The following is a 26,915-nucleotide window of genomic DNA, read 5'->3' as shown; positions in this document are numbered from 1 at the left end:
TTGGATCCAAAACTAAAAGATTTCCACTTATTTTTTATCAAATGTATAAAAACATCCAATGTGAAAATGCTGAAAAGAAACAGCTGGCATGAAAACACACTGTCTCATAAAATAGATGTTTTTTTTTTCTCATGTTGACTTTTATGGTGAGTTTATTAATTTGTTTTCTTTCTGCATTCCTCTGTAGCATGTTCAGACACTAAAGTTTGCTTTTTGTCGTTTACCTTTTTTTTTTCTTTTAGCTATCCATTTTAAAATAATTTTGACTGAACTACCAGTTAATTGTGTGGAAGAGGATTCAAGCAGCAAGTCAAATGCTCCTTTCTTATAGGAACAAAAAGTTGACAAAAGTCACATCAGAGGGTTCGAAGTATGACAAAACTTATAAGAAAATATATCTAGATATCTGAAGTAAGACAGGATTCAAAAACAATCATTTGTAAACCAAACTAAATTAGATTTAACACAGTTTGATATGGTTCTTAATATTTCTTTAAATATCCTTTGGACATGAGAAGATGTTTTTTTTTTGTGGTGAATTATGAATAAATCACTACATTTTCAATAAAAGTTCATTGACAGCGTTTAGTTATTTCATAGCACATTTGATAGTTTTTGTTTCACTGCATTCTTTACTTAGCTGTAATGGCCTGTTTCCTCAGAGCTGTGTCTAAATAGTGGTTGGGAAGAGTCCTAAATATAACTACCTCAGGTTTTGGTTTTCCTGCCTTTTATTAGCTGTGTTAGTATACACAGATTCACAGTGACATCTCACCACTTGAGTTTTCAGATCTAACATACTACTTCTGTTTTTAATTGGAGCCCAACAGACTTGTCTTAATATCCTCCTTAGAAAATCCAGATGATTTCCATTATATTTCATTGAGTTGGTCATCGTGTATGTTTTGCATTTACCTTGCAAACAACAATAGGTGCATGCACGTTGCTTTTAGTGTTGTATCTGAGTGGGACATCCAGTGGGTGGGCTAGATGTTAGCCATTTAGATGGTGTGCAGACTTCTTGCTTGGGGCACGTTGGTACAGAAATGCTCTTATGTTTTATTCTGATGCTGTTGCTAATGTCATGCTTTGACTTCTCCATATTATCTGCACAATGACTCATTCATTTGAGTCAGGTTTGTTGGAGTAGAGATGCAGTGAAAAACCTGCAGGATTGGTGCCCTCGAGAGCCAGAACTGGACACCTCTGCCCTAGACATACTTAATATTTTCCAGCTTTATATAACCTACATTTACAATAGTATAGATGTGGAAGACGATTATTTGGATAAGCCAGGATGAGGCCTTTTTTCCCTTCCAGATAAGGTCCTCATTCACTTTGTACTAAAGAGAATTTCACTTAAATCTGTTTAGTGTTTTTTGCATTTCTTATTCAATAATAATCAAAAAAAGTGTGAGGGGATCATTCTCTGATATCATTTAGTAATAAGTCCACAGTATATTAATAAATGAACTGCTATGCCTCACTGCAGCTGGTATCTGGTTACAGACACAAACCTGTCGTAGTTTAAGGTAGAAGGTCTCAGTGTAGCTGCGTTTGCTGAAGGGCCAGAAAAGCCTGTCATTTGGAGAACACACTCTGACCCTCGTCTCTAGGAGGAAACGAACCGGCTCCTCCACTTCTGTGATCACCAGGTCCACTGCTGTTGTCATGTACATGAATTTATCTAGAAAAAAAACCCAAAATATATTAATAAAAATACATTACAGTCATTATTGAAGTATAGCTTCTCTTCTAACTTACAACAAATGTCTCATTCACAGTTAAACTTATGGACTTATGCAACCAGTGGATGTAAAACGTCTGTTGTATCGTAGTCCAAACACGAGTGGATCAACAACCAACTAGTTCATGAACAATAAACCACAAATAAAATAACAATTTAGAACAATTCTGTCTTATCAAAACCTTGGGACAAATTTCTGGCTCTTACCTTTGGGCGTTTCCTCATTCACAGGCTGGAACTGAGGCGTGTTGGGGTTCCAACTTCCTGTAATGATGTAAGACTTCCCGTCTGAGCTCTTTCCCATTGACTCCTGATAGGGCACAAGGTGGAGGAAGTTGGCAAGCGCACACAAATAACACCACACAGAGATGAACAAAGTCACCCACCAGGTCTAAGAGATGCATGTCGCTGTTCTTTACATTTTTCCCTGGACTGAGCAAGAGTCCAAAACACCTGCAGAACACACACACACACACACATATATGAAAAAAGTTACATAAGAAAAATGGAGAAAAAAATTTAGCACAAGAGGAACCAGACATTATACAATAAATCTGTCTCCATAAAGAACAGCCAGTTTTCAAACATCCCATAAATGACTGGAAATATGTTCCTGACTTGATCGTCTAACACAGTCCAGAGCATGGAGAATACCGAACACTTCACTTCAATCCTCACCTTCTCTGAGATCATGAAACAATAACAGCCTAAGGTGAAAATGGACGTTGCATGGAATGTTTAAATTCAAGAGATTTATTACACCATGGAAAATGAGACGGATGAACATACAAACGTTCCCAGAACATTTAAACCCTGACATATGCGACACGGATGTAAAAATATTCAGATCTGTGTTTATCAATTTCAGCTAAGTGCCTCCTGTCTTATGAATGTCTGGTTGAGCTTTGAACTGAAAATAGAGGCGCAAATTATCTTTCTAAATATTTTATTTTTGCAAGACAGATCTAGAGCAACAAATGTATGAACTCATACACTCCTCTGTCCTTGTTTTTAACAATTACCTGGACTGTTTAGATGCATTTCTTATGTTTAGCCTGCATTAGGTCAAACCTGGCTGCTTACATGTCAAAACTTTCCTCAGTAAATTAAAGAGAACTGAAACAAAGAATTTTATCAGCAACATGACTGACTCTGCAGCTTTCAGCCCTCCAGTTAAAAACTGGGCCAGAGCAGCACCTATTGCTATAGATTTGTTTGTTACTCCAGATAAATTAATGGAAAATGGTGAAATACAACAGCCTTGCAACAGAGCTCAAGCAATATGTACATAGTGAAGGTGTACTGTGTGTGTGTGTTCGTGTTTTATTTCACCTCTCAATTGCCAGCTCCTTATTGGAAGTCTGTTGAACATAAATGACAATTTTCTTGTCCAGTCCTGCACGCAGCTTGAAGCTCTGTTTGTCCTTGTCTTTTGCTACAGCACTGAAAATTAATAAAAGATTAAATTATCATAATTGAAAGGAGTGGTTATATAAAAGTGTCAACATTTCTCAAGGACGACAATGCTACAAGATTTACAACTGAAACTTCTTATCAGAAACTAGAAGATTAACAACATGCTGCTACTATTCGTTTGCCTAACTAAAAATAAATAAATAAGAGTCAAGTTTTCTTCACACTGAACAGTTTGGTGAAATTTATAACCAACTGGAATATACATCATTCTGTCTAAAACAAAAAAGTCCTTAGATAATAGTTTAAAATGAAAACTTTTATCACAAAGAGCTTTTACTCATGAAACAAGGGCCTGTAGATTTAAACTTCATTTTAAATACATTTTCCATAGAGAATTTAATATCAGGTTAATAAAAAGTATAAAATGTGGTGCTGTATATTTGCACATAAAAGCTGTTTGTGTAAAAGACAGACGACCAACAGCCAATGAGAAGGAAATATGTACTGGCTGATCATAATCAGTCATAATTTTGTTTGTTTTGTTTTTCCTATGAGCTGAATGTCTACGGCTGCTTGAGAACAAACGGAAGTGACTCTGGATTATGGGAAAATAAGATTTAAAAAGTCAGGGAAGATGTGTTGAATAAAGTAAACACAGGAACTCTCTGTTTTGCTTTCTTATCTCTTTAACTAACAAATGCAAGGAATCTGTGTGTGTGTGGATATGTTAGTGTGTGTGTGTGAGAGAGAGAGAGAAGGAGATAACAGCCATTCATGCTATCTACTTCGAACTGGTTTATTACTGGGGAGGATAAAAGGAGCAGTTCTATGTTTAACATCAGTTTAGTATCTTAAAAAGTTGTTTTTTTTGTCCTGCATATGGATAGTAGTTGTAAGAGGCTCATTTTCCTGGATTCTACAGTAGTTAATGATGAGCGTGTGAAAACAACAGTCTAATATCAGAAATACTCTTTGGTCATAAATCTTTAATGCAACACTCCTTTAAATTTACCTACATTGTTTATTTAACCTCAGTAACATCTTTACCAAGAACTGTGTTAACTATGAATAATACCTTGTCCTTAAAATTAGTGAGGCATGTTCCTGTGTTTATGTGAATCACACAGGTAATTTGGTGAGTTAATCTGAAGTCGTTTGATGGCCATTTCTTTGAAACCTGGAGCCGCTGCAAATCCAATTTAGAGATGACGCTTGAGGACCGTATAAATTTACCAACTTAAAATAAAATAAAAAATCCATGACAAGCACGACTGTTTGAATTAAATTACCAAGGATAGTTTTCAAATCTGTAAAATGGCCTGCTTACATAAGATAAATGGGAAACACATACTGGGAGTGTATGTAAATTATTATTCATTTGCCTTACTTTAAGTAACAGTGGGAACCTAGCTTCTTCACTTAAATAGAAATTTACCTAAATGTGCCCTTGCCGTCATCCTCCCTGATCTCCAGGCTGACAGTGAATGTAAAGAGGTCACTGTCAGGGGTGAGAGGAGCAGGCTGCTGAGACGATAGAACTGCTTTCTTAGCTGACCGCCGGAATGCTGTGGCAAAGCTGTACAGTATCCTGCTCACCTGAGAGGAGATAAGAAAGCACACACAGTTCATTTCAAATCCAAAATTAAGAGAACAGACTACAGAATTAATGCTGCAGAATGGTGCACAAAAATCTAAATCTAGGCACTGCAAAGAAAAATTTTTAATATTTAGCAGAAATGTGATGACTAGCTACACTTAAAGACCTACCAAGAAGAGATACAGAGCTTATGTAAGCCATCATGAGACTTTCAGTTCATTGTTTTGCCTACCATACTCCCCTCACAGAATGAAGAGGCTTTATAAAAAAAAAAAAAAAAAACAAGTTTTTTCAAGATGGGTAAAGTGGTGTGTTTGTGCAGTTGAACTTTGTTGAGCAGAGGTTATATGTCAGACATTTTTAAATAATGAACAGTTTAATGCATGAGCTACTTTGTTCAACATGTTCCCTCTGAGCACCTCATGATTTGTACTTAAAAAGGGAGAACACACTTGAAATTACTTTCTTTCACCACAAAGAACATTACAGACAGCAAGCAAAGCAGTCATTAAGTCATCAACTTTAATCTAAGCCAGTTAGGGTAGATTTCTGTACATGTCATTGTAACATCCTCCTTATATTTGCTTCACATTTGCCTCTGAAACTTGAGTGTGGACACATACTTTCTACATTGTATTGTGACGGGATCTGAGGCCGTCATTTGTGTGCAGAGACCCCGATTTCCACCTTTGGCTTCTAAAATGATATCTCAGCACATTTCTAATTCTCATTGCCAAATGTTAAACTTCTGCAACACATTGCATGAATTTCAATAATAAAATGATCAATAAAATGAATTATAAAATCAGCTCCATATGACATACCACATATGGAAGCATTATAATTTGTTTATTTTTAAGAAAATAGCCCCAAAAAATGGAGTCAGGCTTTGCAGGGGATCAGATATTACACAACACAGACTTAAAAATAAACTAATTTTGCTTTCCATGGTGTGATTCAGTAGCTCCCACAAAGGTCCGCCTCTCTCATTCTTGTCTCTCTACACTTCTTTCTCCACTACATTTAGACTCTTTTTAGCCAAACAAAACAAAATCTAACCAGGCAACCATTGTTATAAATAAAGGTAATGGTAGGGCATTCAGTAAAGGTTGGTGCTACCATCCCAGAATAAAACACAGGATGATGTGCCTCAACTTTCCTGTTAAGATTAAACAAAAACAACTCAGTCTTAGGAAAAAAATAACTGTGGAGAGATTTCTGTTAAATCTCCAAATCCCAAAGAGTAACAAAGCTGGGGGAATGGCGATAGACTGCCAAGTATGGAAAAAAAATAGGTGGAAGTCTTTTATTACAAATGTGTTTTTCTGCTAAAATAGAAAAAATATTTTAATTAGCTTATTACTTAAACAAATATGTAATAAAGTAGCTCATCCCAAACTAGAGGCTCCCAACACAGTATTTTTTAAATCTTCTAAACAGCAGAGCTTTTTGGGGATAGTGACTGAGGGATGATGTGGGGAAAACACTGTTGTGTAAAAAAAGAGTCCAACCTCTCCAACACAAAGCCTTTGTTATATTCCCGGTAAAGTGGAAGGACATCAGGAGATAGCTCAGGGCTTATTTTTTCAGCAACCACAAGGGTGAGTAAAGTAAGATTGGTGGTGGGGGGGGTCACCCCCAGTACGGATGGAGTAATTACATTTAACACAACTGTTGTTTTGTGCTTAAATCAGTGCTAAAGTAAAACATTTCCAGTGTTCAGTGTTCCCAAATGTTTCTTTTTTAAGTATGTGTGTGTGTGTACTGTATATCTTGATGGAGTTATTCCAGGATATATGTGGTTGGATTTCCGAAATATGAGGTCCACTTGCTCAAAACGGAGCATTCCTCCAGCGCTTCCCATTAAAATTAGATAACTTACAGAACACTTTCAACAAAAAAGAGAAGGAAACTGTATAATGTATTGTTACAGAGATTTAATCAGATACTAAAAAAAACACTCAGAGAGGATGTCGTCCACCATCCATCTGCAGTAATGAAATTTTCCTTTGCTAGTGTTTAACTCTTGTTCAAGGTTAATAAAATTATGCTTAGTAGTTGTTATCGTTTCACCACCTTTACCTCAGCTAATTTTAGTGGATAAATATAACAGAAAATGTTTAACACTCAAATTATACTGGAATTAATTATATAAGCAGCAACCTTTTATTTGGAACACATTAGGCCTCCTGCTCTATTTGATTGATTCATGGCAAGAATAATTAGATTTGTTGTCCTTATTTGGCAGCTTCTGTCCATACTAACATGAAGCTTGACATTTTAATTGATGTCACGGCAAAAACCATTGAGTCCTTTCAGTGTCTAATTTGTGTTTGACTCTGCAACTGTAATTCAATTTATTAAACGACAAATATGCTAGATATACATTTCTGAACAAAAGCAGCAAGTTTATGGTATCAAAAAAAAGGAAGGGCAGGGTATGAAACACATCAGGGCTTTGCATCAGGAAACTGGGAAATGTTACAAACAAGCCGTGGGGCCTGATAAGGAGGTCTTGCATAAAGGAGAGAGGACTGATGACATCAACTACTACTAGAGAAAATGCACAAAATCTGTTCAAAAAGCAAAACTACAAAAAGACAAAGACAAGCACAGATGGCCAATCCTGCTTAAAGTAATACAACTGCTAAAAGGAAACCAATAACTTATATAATTCTTCAGGGAAAACTTCAAATTACATTTATCATTTGAAGACCTGTACCAGTTATTTTAGGCTATAGTTAAAGCCTTGTGCTGATAAGCAAAACCATCAAAAATGAATTTGTCAAAATCATCAGTAGATAAAAAGGGATTTATAAATGAATAAATAAAGGTTTGTTTAAAAATAAAAAAACTGGTGAAAAAAAATGTTTTCTGGCTCAAAGGAAACCGTGTACTGTGAAGTGTAGGCTGATGAGAGGCATGTGACTAGAAGATCTTTTTCCTGAAGGAAGAGGTAACCAATGTGCTGGCTCACCATTACCAAACAGAGACAAAAAAAAAAAAAAAAACACACACACACACACACAAGACGCCGCACACAAGTTTGTTGCTGGGGGAGTGGAAGGAAAAAAAATTGAGGAGGAGAAGAAGAATCAGGGACAAAGATGTCTGAATGCTGAGTAAAGTGGGAAATTACAACTGGGTATTATCTCTGTGTGAGATTCTGTGTGTTCTTTGGTGAGGTTATATGTATTAATGTTTTGGTGTGAGTGTGTGTGTATAATGGATTGGTGTCTGGGATGAGTTCGATAATGTGGGAATAATAAAGTAGCATCTGGCTGAGGGTTTTTTAGTTACACTGAGTGCTCCGGTGAAGGAAAATCAGGTCACTGAACACAGCAGCAGTACTCTTAACCCAGTTTCCCCTCTTGCCTCTTTTTATATTTCTGATGAACCTTTTTGTTCTCACATTGACAATTCCTCTCTCCCTAAAATATAACTTTGGGGGTTTGTATGTATAATGTGTGATGATGTGCAGGTGGCAATGCACGGTATAATTCCCTAGTGTCCATTGCAGACACTCCCACACTGACATCTTGTTATTGCTTGCAGTTTTCTTTATATGAGTTTGTATACAAATTGTCACATCTTTGGCCAAAGTTAGGTCATCTCAACTAAAATGCCCACTTTCAAAAGCATGAAAGAAGGACTCCCTACAAAGTCTTTTGTGTACCATGAGTAGTTTTTATGACCTCGGCATGGAAGACTGTGGCATATATATTCTAACTGAGTCAAACAAAAACAATCATGATAACAAATGCTTACCGCCTCTTGGATTTGGCAGCGGAACACATGGATCCTGAAGATCTCAGCGTTGTAGTGGCTCTCAGTGAAGGCGAAGCAGTCACTCTCTGGTGTGCCATCATGGCCTCGAACACAGAACAGAATCTTATAGATAGGGTAATTGGCAATCTCTGTGTTGTTGTGGGGATCCAGTAACCTGTTAAAATATCAATAAAATGCTGTGTGATATCTCACTATCTCGCTATTTATTTTATATACAACATGTTAGGACAGAGTACGCTGAACAAATCATGAAATACAGGACGAAACTCAAACTAACAATCTATAGGATTAACATTTATGTGTTTTAGATACCTGACAGTGCCTTCAGACACTCCTGGCACAGACAGTGTGACATCCAGGGGCAGTTGGCATTGTCCTCTGAGAATACTCATCATACGAAGGGCTTCCACCTCACTCCGGGGGGCATTGACCGAGGCACACCCTAGATATGTCAGCTGGCTAAACACAACGCTGTCTTCGTCTGGAATTGGACTGACAGGACTGCCTTCTGAAGATGATTCATCTGCTGCAAAGTGGGGGAAAAAAGGGTGTTTTCATAACTCGCCCTCTGATAACTGTACATTCACACCCAAAAACAGGTTGAGTTGGAAGGAGAGAAATTTTAAGGATGAGGAAATAAAAACATAATAAGGTGTTAAGTGGATAAGTAGGAAGGAAAGTAATATAAATTAAGAAACTTTGCACAGTTAAGATAAGATGGTACTTTACTGTCTGGTTACAGACCTCTGTCACAAGTGATACTATTCTTAATGACTTAAAAATCTATAAAGCTGACAAGAAGAGTTAATGAGTGAGTTTTATGAGAAGTCACATCCTGATTCACCTCTGTAAGACCTCTCATTTAGCTCACTCTCCTGGGCCGTCTGAACAGGAAGAGCCATCTCCAGCTTGGGTGGGGGTGTGCTCAGAGGGTCGGAGCCTGGTGGTACAGGCGACGCTGTATTAGGAAAAGGGCCATGGCCGCCTTCACCAAGACTGTCCATTCCCGTTTCTGATCCGAGTCCAGTGTATGCAACCGATGGGTCCATGAGGACATCTTCTAACTCCCTTTGGAGCTGCTGCTCACTTCCATTGCCCACAATCTAATACACACAGACATGCACACAACAAAGGGAAGCACTAAATCTTAGTTACAGTAACATAGTCAGTGTAGAAAATACGATAACATATAAAATTTGAGCTTATTCATAACCCAAAAACAACTGCGATTGAAGTGTTTTATAGAAATGTGTGTTGGATCTCCAGATCTGATCACAGTCCAGACTGAGAGGTTGCAGAGTGTTAAAAAGAAGCTTTGTTCAGTACTTGCTTTTAGAGATATATCTTAATCACATTTCATCCCATATTAGTGATCAGTAGGTAAGTTAGCTTAACCCATTACAACTTCAGGCTTAATTTAAATAAGTCTTTTCTTAGGGTTTTATGGTAATCCTCGGGTAAAACCTCTACTTTCTTAACATCTAAAGAGAATAGAAATGTTTGAAATAATGTAAAAACAATATATAAGGCTTTAATTTTAAAATGCTCATACGGCATGTTTATAACAGCAAATATGTAATAACTGGTTGTTATGGGTTAAGGTGGAACAGAATCAACACCAAGTATCAGAACAAGAATATCAGAGGAGCCATGTTGACATGGTCTATCACGACATTGAATAAACACAGAATAAACAAAATGCAACTTTAGGTTTAGACAAAACACAAAATGCCACAAAATGAGGTAAAACCCTACTCTGAGCCCAAAGCCCGTATTCCTGTCCACTGTGCTTGTCTTGATATCAGACTCGGGCAGTAGAGGGCAGTGCTGTACTGACCAACAAAGGGTCAGTGTTACTTTTTGATGTTTTTTGTGGTACAAGTTGTTATTCTAATGAGAAAATTTGGGTAAAATTTCCAAGCAAGCCATCTGTGTAACAACAGCTATAAAGAAGCCCCTGTAAAAACATTGTTAAATGCTGGTAGACTAAAACATATCTCTGCTGCAGGATGGATACTACAGGTGCAGCTTACACTGTGAAAAGCAGCTAAAGGTTCAGACAGCTGCCATTACTGTGTGAGTGAATAGTTGTAGTGATCCTTTAGGCTTACAGGAAGTGCTACAAACCTGGGTATAACTATAAGCTACTTCTACCATCTTCGCAATCAAAAGTATTACAAAACCATCATTCAAAAGTTGGCAAAGATACAGGAAGCAGATTCAATCACAGACAGAATCACCACAGAATCACATCACAGAGAGAAACAAGATAAATTTATACAAAAGCAAAAGGACATCACTGAAGGAAGAGAGGGGAAGGAAAAATAGCAAGAGAAGAGACTGACCTTAAAGCTGACCCCTTCCTCAGAAATCACCTGCATAACAAACAACAAGTTTAGAGACACTGACTCCTCTGATTACCTGACTGGATGGGCTGACTGGGAGGGAAATGTGTATCGCCCAAAAAATTTTAAAAATGACATTGTGATGACCAAGAATCAGTGAATGAAGTGATTTTACCACTACAGAGTGGCAATGGCATATGTGCATCAGGTGCTGATTTTTAACCATATGATAGTAAATGAGCGAAGCCAAAAAGCTAGCACAAAGCCTCTATCTGCTAACTCACTCAAAGAAAAATTAAATATTTTATTTTCTCCAAACAGAGAAAAAACATCTGTGTAACCATGACATTCTGAGAAAGTAAATGTAACGTCCACACTGTGCTGGCGCCATCTTCTGGTACCTTTACAACATCACTCTCCCTTTCCACGCAACACGCGTGAAGGAATGACTAAACATGGATACAGTATACACTTGTGAGCCAGCTACTCAAGTGAAATCAATTAAAGGAAAATGCTAACCCTGTAGATGGAGAGAGGAGAGGAGAGGAGAGGAGAGGAGAGGAGAGGAGAGGAGAGGAGAGGAGAGGAGAGGAGAGGAGAGGAGAGGAAATTCAAATCCATTGGGGACACAAAGGATTTCGATTGTGTCTACAATGTTTTCAACCTCTTTATGGAAACCCACACCATAGCAACAAAATACCATTTTCTCTCTTGGATTTAAGGTGTATCACCACTCTCTTCCAAAACTACCACCTTCCTAAAGGAGCACTAATGAAGCACTGAATTCAACCTTAGAGGGCAGGCTGTATGTCAGCCACACTACATTTGATGGTATGTGATGTACTCCAACAGAAGCAGCTGACTAACAGGAGATGCAAGTTGTTTTCCAACTCGGCTCATACACACATTTAAAAAAAAAAAAAAAAGGGTCAGAGTGGACCTTTGAAAACAAATCCGATTTTTCACATTTAGAGGATGAGAAATTCTCACAACAAAACATCTTCAGCTGATGAGCTCGCAATTCATACGGATGCCAAAACATCAAGCTGTAAATAGCTTTAATCAGCAAATGGGAAAAAGAACACGAAGGACCAACTATGACAAAAGGCAGAATGAAAAAGCAATACAAGAAATGGTTAGTGTTATGGTTAAGAGTGGTAGAATAAAAAGAATATGATCTAAACTAAATGTTTAATAAGATGGTTAAGGGCTTTGAGTGACGAGAACACTAAGAGAGAGATCTATAGGAGTGGTGACTTTATAACTTCAAACAAAATCAGTCAGGTTAAATCATGCTAAAGGTTACTGAATTAGTTTTAAGTTTTACAGAAAGAATCTTAACATGATACCATTTAGTCTGCAGGACAGACTGACATGTTTTCCTACTTATATTTTATTCATAACTCTAACAGATACTGTATTTTTTCCTATAAAATCAGGGTCATGTCTACAGATCCAAGATGCTCATTTTCACTCTCCCTACTCTTCAGTGCACTTCTCTACCTGAGCAACCATCCTTACCTTCAGTCCTGTCTTTTCGTCATCACTACCATTATTAGTAGAGGAGGGTGTCTCGTCCCCCAGCCGGGACACAAGGACAAAGTCCTCACTGTTGAGAGTGGACACTGAGTCTGAAGACACGCTAATCTTCCCCACCGAGCCCTTGTCATCCATGACTGCTGCAGTTAAATTCAGCCACGCTGCTCATGAATGGAAGACGGGAAGAGGCAGAGGTGGGAGATGATGAGCAAAATCACCTAGAACAAGAAAATAAAAATAAAAGAAAGAAGCAGAAAACAGTCATGATGTGATGAAATCCATGAAAAGCATATTTATAAGGCAAGTGAAGTTTGGCTAAACCTTGAAAAATGTGGAATAAAAAAAAATAGAGGTAAAGGTGTGTTTTAACATCTAAATGATACTAAGAGTTTACAAAACCCACAAGAGGAAAAGAAAATGGGGAAAATGAAAGATTAGGCAGAAAAAAATAGCTCAAGTAAAAATGTATAGCTAAGAGAAGAAATGATACTGGGGAGATAAAAAGGATCTGTGGATCATTTATAGACATTTTTTTTAAGAATCATTTGCAAAATGACTCGATGTAAAGTCAGGGTGATGCAAATGCAAGTGAGAAATTAAGGAACAAACCACTTTGCTACAACCACCCATTTCATCCATGTCAGTACTTCCCCTTGCAGTGCCAACTGTTGTGTAACACTAATAAATCAGAAATGTACACACAAAAATACATTAAACTTAGAAATGTTATATATATACACACTAGTTTTAAGATCTTTTAAAAACAACTAAGTCTACACCTGCAGGGCATAATGTGCAGAGTGAGAGGCATACCTGTATAGCTTTCCTTCCAGCTACCCTTTCCACCAAAAGCAAGTTCATCAATGGAAAAGTAAAAACATAAAAGGTCATGGCAGTATATAACGAGCATTACTTCAGATAAGACTGACCCAAGTTAACCCTCCATAATAGTGGTTATTTCTGTGAAAGTTTCGCACTGATAATAAGGATATTATTATTAGGCTACCACACATCTTCACAGCAAACAATAAAAATTAACAAGTGAACTCTTATCTTTTGTTCTATTTTGTCCCAACGTCTGTTGCAAAACTGACATTGAAATACAGGACACGATGATTTATTGTAGCTAAAATACTGTTCTTTCAACCCTGCAATAAGCCAGGAAACTTTCAACACGTAACTTGTGATCCAATATGCTCTGACTTGAATCTACACCACAGCTGGTCCTTCCACTAACTAACGGTGTGCTCACACTTGTTCACACACACTTCTGTTTTTTGGTATGGCTTGTTTTTTGGTTATTCAGGCACTTTTTTTTGGTAGATGAACCAAAATATGACAGCTGATAAAAGACTTGGTAACGCCATGATTAGGGAGGTTTATGAAGGAACCTCAGAAACAGCATGTCTTGATGTACTTGCTTGATGCACACTGAGGCTTTAGTTGACAGCATTTACATTTTTTCAAATGAACTGAAATAACAGAGAAAATTGCACCAGAATTAGATTTTTACAGACCAAAATAGTCCATAGTTAATCTGTTTATTGTCAAGCCATTTTTACACATGACTTCACTGTGTCACTATGTTTTGTTGACACTTACAATAAAGAGGAGTACTTCAGAACTGATATGTACTGAGATAACTGAAATATAGTGCCATAAGAGTACTGACAAATAGGTAATCAAATCACTTTTTAAAATCTGAAAGTACCACAATCCTTAAAGCACATAAGGCCAACACACATCCTTTAAGCTTCTTCTCAATTCGTTGTCATAAAACAAAAACAGCATTCAACAAAATGATTTCCTTTAAATATAGAAATCATTCAACTATAACATTAAAACCACAAACAGCCTAATAAATGAGCAATAATACTCATCCTATTCCAATAAGATGTTCTGCTGGTATTCATATAAATTAGGAGCATTTCCTCTATAAGAACAAGATGACTGATGACATCTTTCATCCACCTACTGTACACATTTTTGCAGAGCAATATCTTCTACATGGCAGCAGAGCTCCTCTACAATCGCAGCTTCCCCCAGAACAGCAGTGGACTCCAAAGAAGTGGAATAGGAAGGGATTAAAGAATATACCTCACTTATTACTCTGATGATATCTGTGAGAAGTAATTTAGAAATATTCCACTCAACAGTGCAAAGTTCCCAAAGCATTTATTCCCAATAACATCCCAGTACCAGTCACTCCATGACATGTTCTTTGTCCACACCTTGACTGATCAGAGCTCTTTTTGGTAGCACAAAGAGAGCCTATATTTTAGGTAAGTGTTTACAATGTTATGGTTTACATAATGTCCCCAGCCTTGGGTTCCTGGACCTCCAAGAGGTCTCTCGAAGAGCACCGGGGATCCCAGAGGTTTTGACTGTTCAGACCCAGTGTGATTTAAATTGAGGCCATGTCCTCACAGAGATGAGTTGATTTGTATATGCTTAAGGTTTTTAGCTTTGGGTGCTTCATTCACATAGATTCAGTGTTTTGGGAGCCTGAAAACACTAAGTTTGCACAATTTCACATGTGTGAAAAATGCCACTATGCAGACCATTCGTCCTTACTTCAGAAAGAAAAAGTAAGGCTATATGTTGATTATTACTTCAACTTTGGATTCATCAAAGGAAAGGAGGCAGCCAGAAAGCATCATTTATGGTGAGAAGCAGCTAATGTAAACAGAAAACCAATCATGGTTTCAACATGGGGCGGGGAGGGGGTCCACAGCTTTTTGTTGCATGAAGCAGGTCCTCTGGGAGAAGAGGTTGGGAACCACTGAGCTAGAAGATATACCCCTTTGGCAGATATTACAGGCATAAACAAAATCAAAGCGAGTAAGAAAACACACGTTTCTTTAATCTGAATCTTCCAAGTTAATTATGCAGCTGTGTACAACGTAAATTTAAAATATTACAACACATCAGCAGGATGGTGGAGAATGCTGGATGATAGAATCTGATGAGAGCAGGTTTATAAAAACGGACGTTTTCTGTCTGGAAATTAAGAAAGACATTTCTTAATTTCTCTTTGTCAAAACCCATTAGCATGACAGGAAATTGTGATTTTTGGGCAGGAAACTGCTTCCAAAAGCTAATGAGAAACTTAGTTTTTTTTTTTAACTAAATACAGTTCTATCCTGGTGGATATAGGTTTTGAGGCAAGACAGCATAGGTAAGACATTTTATGACTATGTTTTACAAACGTAAAGCATAAATTAGGCCTTCTTTGCCTCTGGTTCAGTAAATCTTGGTCATAGCGAGATGAAACTTATGTGTTTTGGAATCTGTGAGATGTGTGCCGTACCGTCAGGTGGACAAGGGAAGCCATAATTTGTGTTTATATATTTTTTGGACTTGGTGTACCTGAGGGGTATTGCACGAAACCAGAATAAAGAAATCCAGGATAATTAAGCAAGCCCAGCTTGACCTAGCTTGCGCGGCCTATCCTGGCTTAATTGGTTGTACGTTTGCTGAGCCAGGATGAGAAGGTGCGGCTAGGTTAAGCCAGGTGAAGATAGTTGGGATAAGTGCGTGTGCACGGCATACTGAAGCAGACCTCGCGATCGCTCACAGAATCACCGATGGGGAAATGGATAAAAGTCGCGCGTCCTATGTCACGGCCGCTGAACAACAGCTCCTGACGGAGTTCTCTGACGAAGTTAGGGATATTATAAGGAAAAAAGGCAATACCAATGCCATAAGTAAAGAACGCGAGAGAGCCTGGCAGACAATAGCCGACCGGCTCAATGCGTAAGTAGTCAAAAACTGTACAATTAATAAACAGTGCTCCACTGGAACTGTCATAATTAGCCTACAATTACAGGAGTTACTTTTCAAATCCACTAACTGTTGTATACTTTAAGAGTGACAAGCAGGTGCATGTTACTCAGGAAATGTAGAGTATGATTAGGTGCAAACAATTATCCACAATGTGTCATTTAATCTATTTTCCTCATGTAACGTTTTTATCTATTTTATCTTTCTGTCCTTCATAAAGGACAAACCTGTCTGGCCATAAAAGGACCTGGCAGCAAGAAAAAATTAAATATAAGAACATTTTGCAGGCTGGTAAGTGACTCCAAAGTAGATAACCGGGAACAAATGAGGTGAATAGATGAGGTGTCTGCTGACATGTTCAATGTCTGTATGATTGTAGCAGTTAAAAAAAGGCCTATAAACTGGCACAGGGGGCGGCCCACCAAGCCAGGATGTGACTCCAGCAGAGGAACTGGCACTCCATTTAAATAAAGGGAGGTCGGTGATGGAGGGGATCCAGGGAGGGACAATAACTGACTCTGTCCCAGCCACAGAAACTGTCCGCTTCATACAAGGTACATCACGTACTGCAATTCTACTGCACATGGAACACAATCAAATATAATATAGTGTCTGACTTTGGATAACCTTGCAGTGTCTGGGAACACAATTACACTTTTGGAGCCACCAGAAGATGATCCGGTTAGTACAGTGTCTCGAAATCACAGGCTTGGTATGTTCTGTGAAATCTTAATCCGAGTCCTCTCGCTGCATGTATACGGCAGGAGGAAGGCACATCTGCAGCTGCAGAATGCACGTCTGCAGATGAGGAGACTGTGTCAGTGGAGTCCAGAAGGCTTGAGGCATGTCAATTTTATGGGATTGGCCTGCTTATTTATTCCATGAAGAATATGAAGTCAGTGATGTGGTGCTAATAGAAAATGTGTAGCAGGACCCGGATGCTGCACAGTCTCCTAAGAGGCCTGGTAACATTGTGAGTATTGGCTAAAGTAAATCTACGTTATGAACAAATCCTGCTGTGCTAATTGACATTTCCTTTACAGACTTCACAAACTGTCAGAACGCTTTATTCAGGGCACCTGGGGAGAGAGAGAGAGAGCTGGCAGATGTTAAAAGCTGACTCAAAAAGAGCAAGCTCCAAGAAATGGAGCTGGATCTTGAGATTAAACGCCGGTGTAAATAAATTTATTAGGATACTCATCAAGGAATTACTAAAGTGTGCTATGTATTTTCATTTATATTCTTACTCTGTTAATCATATTGAATATCTCTTATCTTTAAGCTCATATACTTACTAACAGTGTGCTTAAGCAACAATGAGACTCTTCATATGGTGTGAGTGAGAAGAACATGTAGGGGCTGACTAACGCTGTGTTGCCAATAAAACAACATGTGAGATGTTACACTTAAGGAAAATTTCTGGGTCAGCCAGAGTTCGGAGGAGATCCCTTGTTTGTCTGTGTATGGTTTCTTTGTGGCTGTTTTCCAGAGCACAAGAAGCCACCAAATGGATGGATGTCACAAGGAGGGGGGTAGACATCTGCATGAGATCGACCTGTGACTGCAGCTGACCCTACTTCTGCAACTCCAGCATTAGTCAGCAAAACTGTGTATATTCAGACCTATATAAGGATTCCAGGATCAGTTAGAGGGAGTTCTGACTGTAACAGCAGCAGACTCCGTATTGTATTAGTCCAGGGGACAGACAATACGAATCCAGAATTCTGTATTTGCACATTTCTCATATCAATTGTAATTAATAAATTAGTTAACTGAGAGAAGTAGTCTGTCATATTTTGATCCATCAAAGAACACGCAGGAGAAGATCCTAAAGAGAAAGGTATAAAGAAAATGTGTGGAACAGTACCTTATTAATTAGGAAAGTGGGAAATTAGTACCTGCCTATTTTAATACTGTGGGAAGAAGTACCTGTTCTTTATAACTTGTGCATTTTTAAGGTTTTCTCTAACAACTGACACTCAGAAAACTGGACCTGGAAATCCAGTAACCGAAAATCTGGATCTCTCAATGACACAGTCATCTCCAAAGGCCAGATGTGACCTGTCCCTGAAGACTCGTTCACGTCTGAATGCTCTTCTGAGGATGCGGGCTTCCTCGTCCAGCACATCCTCCGAAAAAGGGCAAGCCATTATGAAGAGGGAACAGGTGAAGGGGAGTTGGACCTATATATTCTACATTGCCCTCGTCACGGATTTCTTTGAATACACCTTTGTAACCTCATCCGCTGTGTTTTGTAATCTCAATTAATGCAATAAAACACATATTTATAAAACCTCTGACAGCAATTTGACGAGCAGTCTTCATTAGCATAGCAATATAACACTTGGCCTGAGTAATAATACTGCAACTCGAATCCATATAAAAAGGCTGTTGCGATTACGAACAGATTTCGATTAAATGTACAGTGACTGTATATGTAATATTTTAATACTGGATGATTAAAATGACGCGCCATACTTAGGAAGACCATGGACATGCTGTAAAACACATTAACATTACATTGGACATGCAGGTGACTCGCTAGGATTAATCTTCCGGCAGTTAGCCTGGTATGGAGCAGGCTAGCTGCAGCGGATAAATCACCACAGTAACTTGGCCGGGTTTAGTTTGAGCTGCTTTCATGCAACCGACTTAGGGCTAAATTCAGCCAGGATAACCAACATATCCCGGCTTAATCCCTTATCTTGGTTTTGTGCAATACCCCTGTGGTCTTTTAATTGTTTGTTGTCTTAACTGTGTTTGTCGGTCATAGAAATGGTTTTACTGAGCTGTTAGCTGAGATTCTGGACTTTCTGTGGATACCACACATGTTTATAGTTACATTTACACACGTGATGTTACACCCGTAAAACCGGATGTTAATCTGTTAACTCTCGGTAGAGGAGGATGCAGTTGCAAGAGGTTAAGCTAAATAGTCAAGCTAATAATGCAAGGTTAGAGAATTTATAGGCAAGAAATCTGGATAATGAACCACTAAAGGTGCATGGATGACAGTTATTGTGCATATTGTGAATATTTATCTCTGCTGTGAGATTCTAATCCTGCTTTCTGTCAGTTCACCTGATGGCTGATATTCATCAGATATTTAGAAGCTTCACACAGCTTTAAATTCATCCTGCCGAACTTCTATCTTTTAGTTGGTAAAACCTGAAAATTTCATCCTTCTTTGTTATAAATATTTGATTTTAAACGGTTGCTGTTTAAAGAGAAAACTGCTACTAAATCTATTTTTTTGTTTAGTGCAGGGGTCTGCAACCTTTACAGTCCAAAAAGTCATTTTTCCCTCAGCCAGCTAAATAAAACTCCTTTAGAGCAACAAATGTTATGAGAGCTTTTAAAAAAAGACAACTTATAATTTTTGATAAATATCTACTATAGGAGATTTGCTCTCATATTTGAAGAACCATATTTTTATTTCTATTTTACAGCACTAGTCAACCATTTTTACTTGAGAGCAATGTAGATAGTGACCACTGATTTTAATTCAAGACAGGCAGTCGTCAGCTTTCACGACTCATTTATGTATCAAGTACCACTAAAAAAAACGGCACACTCTGTTAGTTTTGCAGCAGATACTTTACACTTTCACTTCCATACTGAAAGAAAAAAAACCTTCTAGGCCCCTAAGCACAAAAACACAAGCAGCTGCATTATGAAAACAAATACGTACTTACCCACAGGCACACATCTGTATGCACACACAAGCCTGACACTCTGACTGGCTGGCAGCTCCAGCAAACTCATAATGGCTGCCTTGTCATCCTGGTTTCCTCCCCAGCCTCAGCAACAGATCTCTGCCAAGCCACACTGTTCGTTATCAAACTTTTCAGTGCTTTGGTTCACTTCCAACGAGGCACATTATCCATTGCCCGTCATTAAGGACACCGACTGTAACCGATATTGAAGATCTATAAATGTCTAAAACTGCAGGAAGAATTAATCATTCATTTGGCCTAAAACATCTTTGGCAAAAAATAGTTGCTCTTGTGTTCTTCAACACTTACTTCTGTTATCACTTCTTTTTCATTGATTTAGTTTCGTTGAGCATTATCTTAGGTCTATTCCTTCCTCAGTCAATATAACTTAGCACGTCTCAATTGAGAGTATTTTTATGAATCAACGAAATTACAAAATTAGCTAAAATGTTAAAGATACAAAAAACTGCAAACAAAAAATAAAAAATTTCCAGTACATAAATGCCATCCCTTTCCTTTCCTTTCCTTTCCTTTCCTGGAAAGTTCATATATTTTTATGCAGATATTAGTTTGTAGAAATTATTTCCATTTAAATAACAGTTTTGGCTCCTCAAAAGTTTCATGTAATAGGTCACTGAGTTCAGAGATTGTTCAGATGTAATGACTGTGCCTTTCAACATGAAACATGTTAAAAAAATATCGTTTTAGTTTCCCCTAAGCACATTTAAAAATGAATATCCTCCTTCTAACTAGCTATTATAATGCACAAAAGGAACTGGACCTTCTGGGTTTGCTCAAGACAACAATTATTATAAGAACTAAGTTTCAACTCTTGACAGTTACATTTCATACATATATAGGATGTTAAGCGTCTTGAAAAGTGGGGTGTTTGAGTATATTACAATCTAAGTTTGTTTATTAGAATATTTTGTAAGGTAGTCGTAAAATTGAACAACAGATTGTCATCCCCAACATTTATGTTTTACATCTGTTTGGTTGCATTGTCTGGACTAACATTTACCAGCAAGATGCAGTCAATAGAAATTTCGGTTAGGTAGTGCCAGTTTAATTAACGCCTCTCAGCACACAAACGACAGTACACTCTGCGAGTGACCTGCAGTAAATATATTATCTGAGAACAAATAACTGACAAGACCAGCCTCTCCACAGTTAAACAGAAGCACAGTCTCTTGATCTGTAAAAAACATATCATGTCTATTCATGTGTAAATGTCCACAGCCTTGTGTGTGTGTGTTTTGCTTTGCACCCTACCACTCTTATTCTGAACGGACTGTCCTGGGCTGCCAGCTGGGCCCTATGTGCACCACATAAGAGAGAGGACCGCACAGGAATACACAGAGAGAGGAAAAGAGAGAAAGAGCCAGAGAGCATTCATGCTTGCAACATAATGTCTTTCAACCTGCCTCACAACAGTGATTTCAGTCAGGAACAGACAGCAAAACAGAGAACAAGAGCAGAAAAGAGAAGACATGACAGAAAAAAAACTTCACTGCTACAAGGTTACTGAAGGTGCGGTATTAAAAGAAAACAAAGAAATTAAGCAAAACAGGGGCCCTGGAGGAACAAGAAAAGATTTCAACAAATTTAAAACACGGAAAAACATACCTCAATTAGATCACACGCACTGTAAGCACCAACTAACCATCATGATTTAGATCCAGTCCTGAATAAAGATGCCTCCTGCAATCTCACATTACTAAAATGAAAATAAAAAAAAAATAAATATAATAATTCAAGCTGGCCTTACTTCAACATCTGAAATCACTGGCTTAAGACTTCACTTGAGCCATGTTGTGGCTTTTTATAAGCACATATCTAACGCTGGTAAGTCTCTACTTGTTTAGTGAGTACAGAAGTGTGGCTTATGAAGGAACATGGTTCTCATGTAAAAATATCCAATAAGCATAGAAAACAGAATTGAAAGCATCCAGCATCATTGATATTAACTGAATATGACATTTTTTAAGTATTTTGTATATATCAGTATATTTATTCCTAACTTAAACATAAAATTAGCATTTTTGTCATTTCTTAGGAAAAGGTGTTGCCGTTTTGTTGTTTGTAATTTCTTTGTTTTACAAGACTAAAAGAGGTCAGTGTTAACACAGAAAGACAGGAAGAACCAATATTAGATGATCAAGAGATGTTAAGAAATATTAATTTATGGGTATTCTTTTTTTAATCGCCTTTCACTGACCCAGGCCCTGTGTTTATTATGGAATTAAATCTTTAGTTTCACTAAAACTAAAGTGTCATTTCCAGATTACACATTAAATTTTGTGGCTTCCTGTGTTTAACAATTGAATTTTGTGCTAGTCTTGACTACCTGCCATGGAAAAAAACAGAGAAGACCAGTGTTATAAGAGCTGTGGTTAGAACTGTGCAGTGTATACTTGTAAAATTCCCTCCTGCAAGAGGAAAGGACTAAAAAAAAAAAGTCTGCAAACTGATCTGAGCTTTCAATTTCTCCATTACTTGATGAGCTATTCTAATAATATACTTGGTTTATGTGGCACTTTTCTGAACAAAATCCTTAACATTGCAGCAGAAAATTAAAATCAAGTAAAACAACTTGAGACAATGTGAGTCATAATCAAATGCTAGGACAGCATTGCAATCAAGAAATAACATTAACAATTTTATATGATAAAGGTTAAAATAACAGTAACTGCAGTAATAAAAACTGTAAAAACAATAGCAGCAGGTTATCATCTAAATAACATCCCTCCCAACAAATTTAAAACCCCTTTTATGTCTGCCCTGTCTGTCATAATTCAATTTAAATTCAAGCCACATAGAAAGAAACTTCTTATGATAATATCTCTCAAGAGCTTCATACAACTTTTCCATTTATGCAATTTAAGTATGACATCGAGGCTCAGATGTCTGCCTGTAGTTTACAAAGTAAAACGACCACAGTGCTTCTATACAAGGAACTGAAAACACTGAGCATGCATTCACAGGAAAAACATTAAGTCTGTACACATGCACACACTTGAATGATAAATGGATGCCATTACAACAACTCAAGAGGCACCTTAATTAAAGACTGATATATAACTGGTACATTAAATTAAAACATTTAAAAACTACTAGTTAATCAAAAAATTCTTATGTTTCAAATATTAAAATAGTTACTAGTTTGGATTTATAACCTGCCGAAAAATTATTAATGTTGCATGAAGGTTATTGGGCAAGTTAAACTGCAAAATATTAGTGCTGTCCATTTGACAGCAATACACACGGAGACCCAGACCTTTCAAAAGAAATGTAGATTCAAAATCTTTGTAGGTTGCTTTTAAAATAAAAAACATAAGTCACATAACTAAATGAAGCTCCAAATATCTCCATAAAGCACCACAGAGGGTTCTGGCAACAATCAAAGAATTCATCATGGACCCCCAATAAGTCATCTACTGCATTATACCCTATATTTATAGTTCAAATCATCAGACTGCCAACATTGTAGCTTGAAATTAACCAATATGGCAAGATGCTGGTGTGGATTCTTAGTCATCCAGGCTATGATAATCCTAAGAATTGGAATAAATTCTAACCAGCTAGTGAAGAATTTCAGGCTAATAAACTGTAGCTGGTACAATAGTGTTGTTGGTGTTTCATAAACAGTATGTCACTATTCTGTGGGTTGATGTCATATTCACCTCTAAGGTGTTCACCAACTTTATGGCCACAAGATCCAAGGTGTGAATGAATGTGAGAGAGAGCATGGGAGATTTTCATGAGAATGGGAGATTTTCATTTTTAACTTCAAAAACTTGATTTAAAGATTTAAGATTAAGATTTGTTTGTTGAGATCCCAAAATCTCATCTGCAGTAACTTCAATGAAACACTAATCTACTACATTTGGCACAGATGATGCTGAATCTCTGAGGCTCTCTGGAGCATATAATGGATATTGATGGGATTGTAAAAATTCAGAGCTCATCTGAACCAATTGCAGTTTTAAAAAAGACAAAAAAAAAAAATTGTATGTGAAAGAGTTCAATGAAGTAATGAAAACTTCTCTCTAGTTTATGCATTTATCCGTTGTTGTTAACGCAACTATTATATAACAGCACACATTTCAAAACAAGACTTCGCTGGGAAAGAATGTTCGTCAACCCATTTTAGCAATTCTTAATTCAACTTGTTTCTGGTTAGTTCTAAAGGAGAAGAGAGTAAGTCTCATCATATGTTACACATCCCTACCAGCATACCAGTTCAAGGACTAACATCTGGCTGCATGTAAAGATAGAGAAATCGTAAGTAGTGTAAGACTAAAGAAGTGACAGAGCTATTCAATTACAACAAAGTAACTGATGCTTCAAATATTTACAAGAGAGAGGCTGGAGTTTTAACTATATTAAATTAAGGCAGAATGGGTGTTTGTCTTCTAGCAGCTTTCTAAACAAATACATTCAAAGTCTTTGTGAAACAAAGATCATATGATGTTAATATAGCAAATATCGGCAAGGAAAACAAATGAGTTTTACTTTTTTTTTTTTAATGTGTGCATGTGTTAGCTGCTTTTACTAAAATTAGGCTTTGACATACCTGTGATCCAGGAAATAGATCAGGGAAACAAAAACAGCTTACTGAGCCTATGCAGCAACTTGTGAATTTGGCTCACTGTTCCCATAAACGTTAGGCAATGACAGTGATAGACAGTGACGTTTCCTCATAGTAACAACAGGCTTGGGCTTTAAGAGAGAGAAATGTGCCATCTAACTTTTGAATAACACATCTGATTGTGTTGAGACCACTTGTCCGATTCCCTGACATAGCTGTTACAGTGGAACACAGAACATGCTAAAATCATAAAATGTTGAATTTAGAGTAGCAAGTAAAACAATATTAACTGTGTTAAAATATGTGTGCACCATGGTCTTCTACAGAATGGAAAATGAATCAAAGTTTCACTGGAATATTTTTACAGTAATGATTTATGAAAATATTCTAATAATATTTTGCAAACAAAAGCAGCGTAGATTAATTTTAACAAAATAGCTTCACATAACTCCAAAATTAAATATCAACAGGATAGCTGGTATTAATTTGATTTTCATGTCATGTTGTGAACTGGTATACTTCTAGTATTTCATAAATAAATAAACTGTATGATTCACGTGATAATCAGTGTTTTTAGAAGCATGACTGCTGCGCAGATGTTTTGTAGTACAGTCTTTTATGTAAAGCACTTTGAATTGTCCTGTACATGTAATGTGCTATACAAATAAACTGCCTTGCCTTGACTTGCCTTGCCTTAAGTCATAAAAAATGGTTCCAGTTAAACAGAAATTAAACAAAGCATATCTATTTGTCTTTGGATCACCCGCTATGAACTCACAAATAATACAGAACAAACGAGGTAAAACTACAAGTTGCTAAAGAAGAACGACTACTCTGGAGTGGAGAAATATACTAATACTTTTCTGTGTCAATTTAAGCAGGAACCTGCTTTTCTGCCCAGTGGTATCACACTTAATCTAGCACGCATGCTTGGTGCCAAAAGCTTCCCAGTAAACTACATGGGGCCTTTAAAGCTCACTGCTTCCCAACAGATAACAGAACAAATACTAAACAGTTTTTGTTTGATAACGTTGGGCCAGCAACGCTAGCTCTAATGTTAACTTATCGGCTCAGTTAGCCATCACCAGTCTGCTTAACGTTAGCTGAGATAGCAACAACAGACATCGATTTTAAGTCCATCCAAATATTTAACTGCTCATTAAGCCTTTCACCTAATCATTCCGTCATTGTTGTGTATGTCGCATACAATGCTATATTTAAGTGTCCCCATTAATTTGGCGAATAAACCCGTTGACTTGCATGCGTTTGTTTAGAGGCTTGGCACAGGCCATTACTGTATTATGGCTGCTTAGCTAACGCCTGCTAGCCATGCTACCCTGACAGTTCCATCCAACAAACAGACGTTTCTTTCTCTTAAATGAGGTGACACCTGTTTTTAACTTTGAAGATAACCGTATATGCAACCGCGGAGCAACTTACCTTTATTCCCACGGTTATTTTTATTCCAGTGGCGTTTGGCACGGCATTGCACTTTCCCAGGAACATCAGCAGCCAAACCAACAGCATCCAGTCGAGCTGTAAACACAAGCCCAACCAACCCGCTGACAATCAGACTGCGCATGTGCAAACCTGCACTCCTCTTGCCCGTGCCCATAGACGCCTGTCCCAAGTGAGGTGACGCGTTGGCCTTAATGACCCGGAGCTTCTCTGTCTTCCAACCATGTCAGATTTCTCTACAGATTATATATTATATAACATATTCTCCCTTCTTCCCTTCTGTTTTATTGTAATAAAGCTGATGCACACAGAAAAAAAACAATGTTTCAGCAGCTCCAGTCGATCTAATGAAACCAAGAACATTTCCCATCTATTCTGCAGAAGTTTGGTGGGAAAGGGATCTGTTTACGACAGATCTTGAATGACAAAGTGACCGTGGCCTGCACTTGTTGATCTCCCAGCCTCCAAACCACATCAGAGTGGTGTGGGACACACCCACTTCTCTCATTGTGTTGTGAACATTCTGTCTATTCCTGTCCAGCCAGTCAATACTTTCTGTTTTACAAGACACAAAACAAGAATTTTATTCTGTAACAACCTTACATGAAGACCACAGAACTCCAGTGAATTCATGGATGACACCCAAAGAGTGTGATGTTCTGAAGTGTCATTAACATGGACTGTGCTGCCACAGAAACTCAGATTTTCATTTATGATATTTGTGCCAGGTCCATAGTACTTGACTATGTATTTTTCTTATTCAGAGCTAAATTCTGCAAGTATTGCTCTGCTCATTGTGTGATTTTTAAACAAACTATATATGTTCTATATTTTCTGTTGACTTTAACTCGACAATACAAATATCCAAAAGTGATTAAGTTTAAGAATAAGAATAAAGGTTTATAGTAATGCTCACGCAGTAAAATCAACTGGA

The 26,915-nt window shown here is 37.5% G+C and overlaps 1 protein-coding gene across 2 annotated transcripts in view; it reads right to left on the bottom strand.

Moving 5' to 3' along the window:
• The window catches only part of LOC121630135 (rab GTPase-activating protein 1), a 76,752-nt gene extending 50,647 nt beyond the window's left edge, over positions 1–26,105 (bottom strand). Inside the window, exons 1-11 of one of the 2 annotated variants that reach the window (XM_041970232.1) lie at positions 25,964–26,104; positions 12,416–12,651; positions 10,895–10,924; positions 9,394–9,652; positions 8,862–9,075; positions 8,529–8,703; positions 4,599–4,759; positions 3,080–3,190; positions 2,134–2,200; positions 1,955–2,057; positions 1,518–1,687 (exon numbers count right to left, since the gene is read on the bottom strand). In XM_041970232.1, the coding sequence (XP_041826166.1) occupies positions 1,518–1,687; positions 1,955–2,057; positions 2,134–2,200; positions 3,080–3,190; positions 4,599–4,759; positions 8,529–8,703; positions 8,862–9,075; positions 9,394–9,652; positions 10,895–10,924; positions 12,416–12,568 (1,443 nt within the window). In that variant the 5' untranslated portion in view covers positions 12,569–12,651; positions 25,964–26,104. Of the gene's footprint in view, positions 1–1,517; positions 1,688–1,954; positions 2,058–2,133; positions 2,201–3,079; positions 3,191–4,598; positions 4,760–8,528; positions 8,704–8,861; positions 9,076–9,393; positions 9,653–10,894; positions 10,925–12,415; positions 12,652–25,963 lie in introns of both variants that reach the window. The other variant, XM_041970233.1, reaches the window with a different exon arrangement.
• Positions 26,106–26,915: the final 810 nt, after the last annotated feature.

The sequence above is a fragment of the Melanotaenia boesemani genome, chromosome 19 (genome assembly GCF_017639745.1).
Source record: "Melanotaenia boesemani isolate fMelBoe1 chromosome 19, fMelBoe1.pri, whole genome shotgun sequence".
Classification (NCBI taxonomy): Eukaryota; Metazoa; Chordata; class Actinopteri; order Atheriniformes; family Melanotaeniidae; genus Melanotaenia; species Melanotaenia boesemani.
The sequence above is the reverse complement of the archived record's forward strand: the minus strand, read 5'-3'. Positions and strand labels throughout refer to the sequence as shown.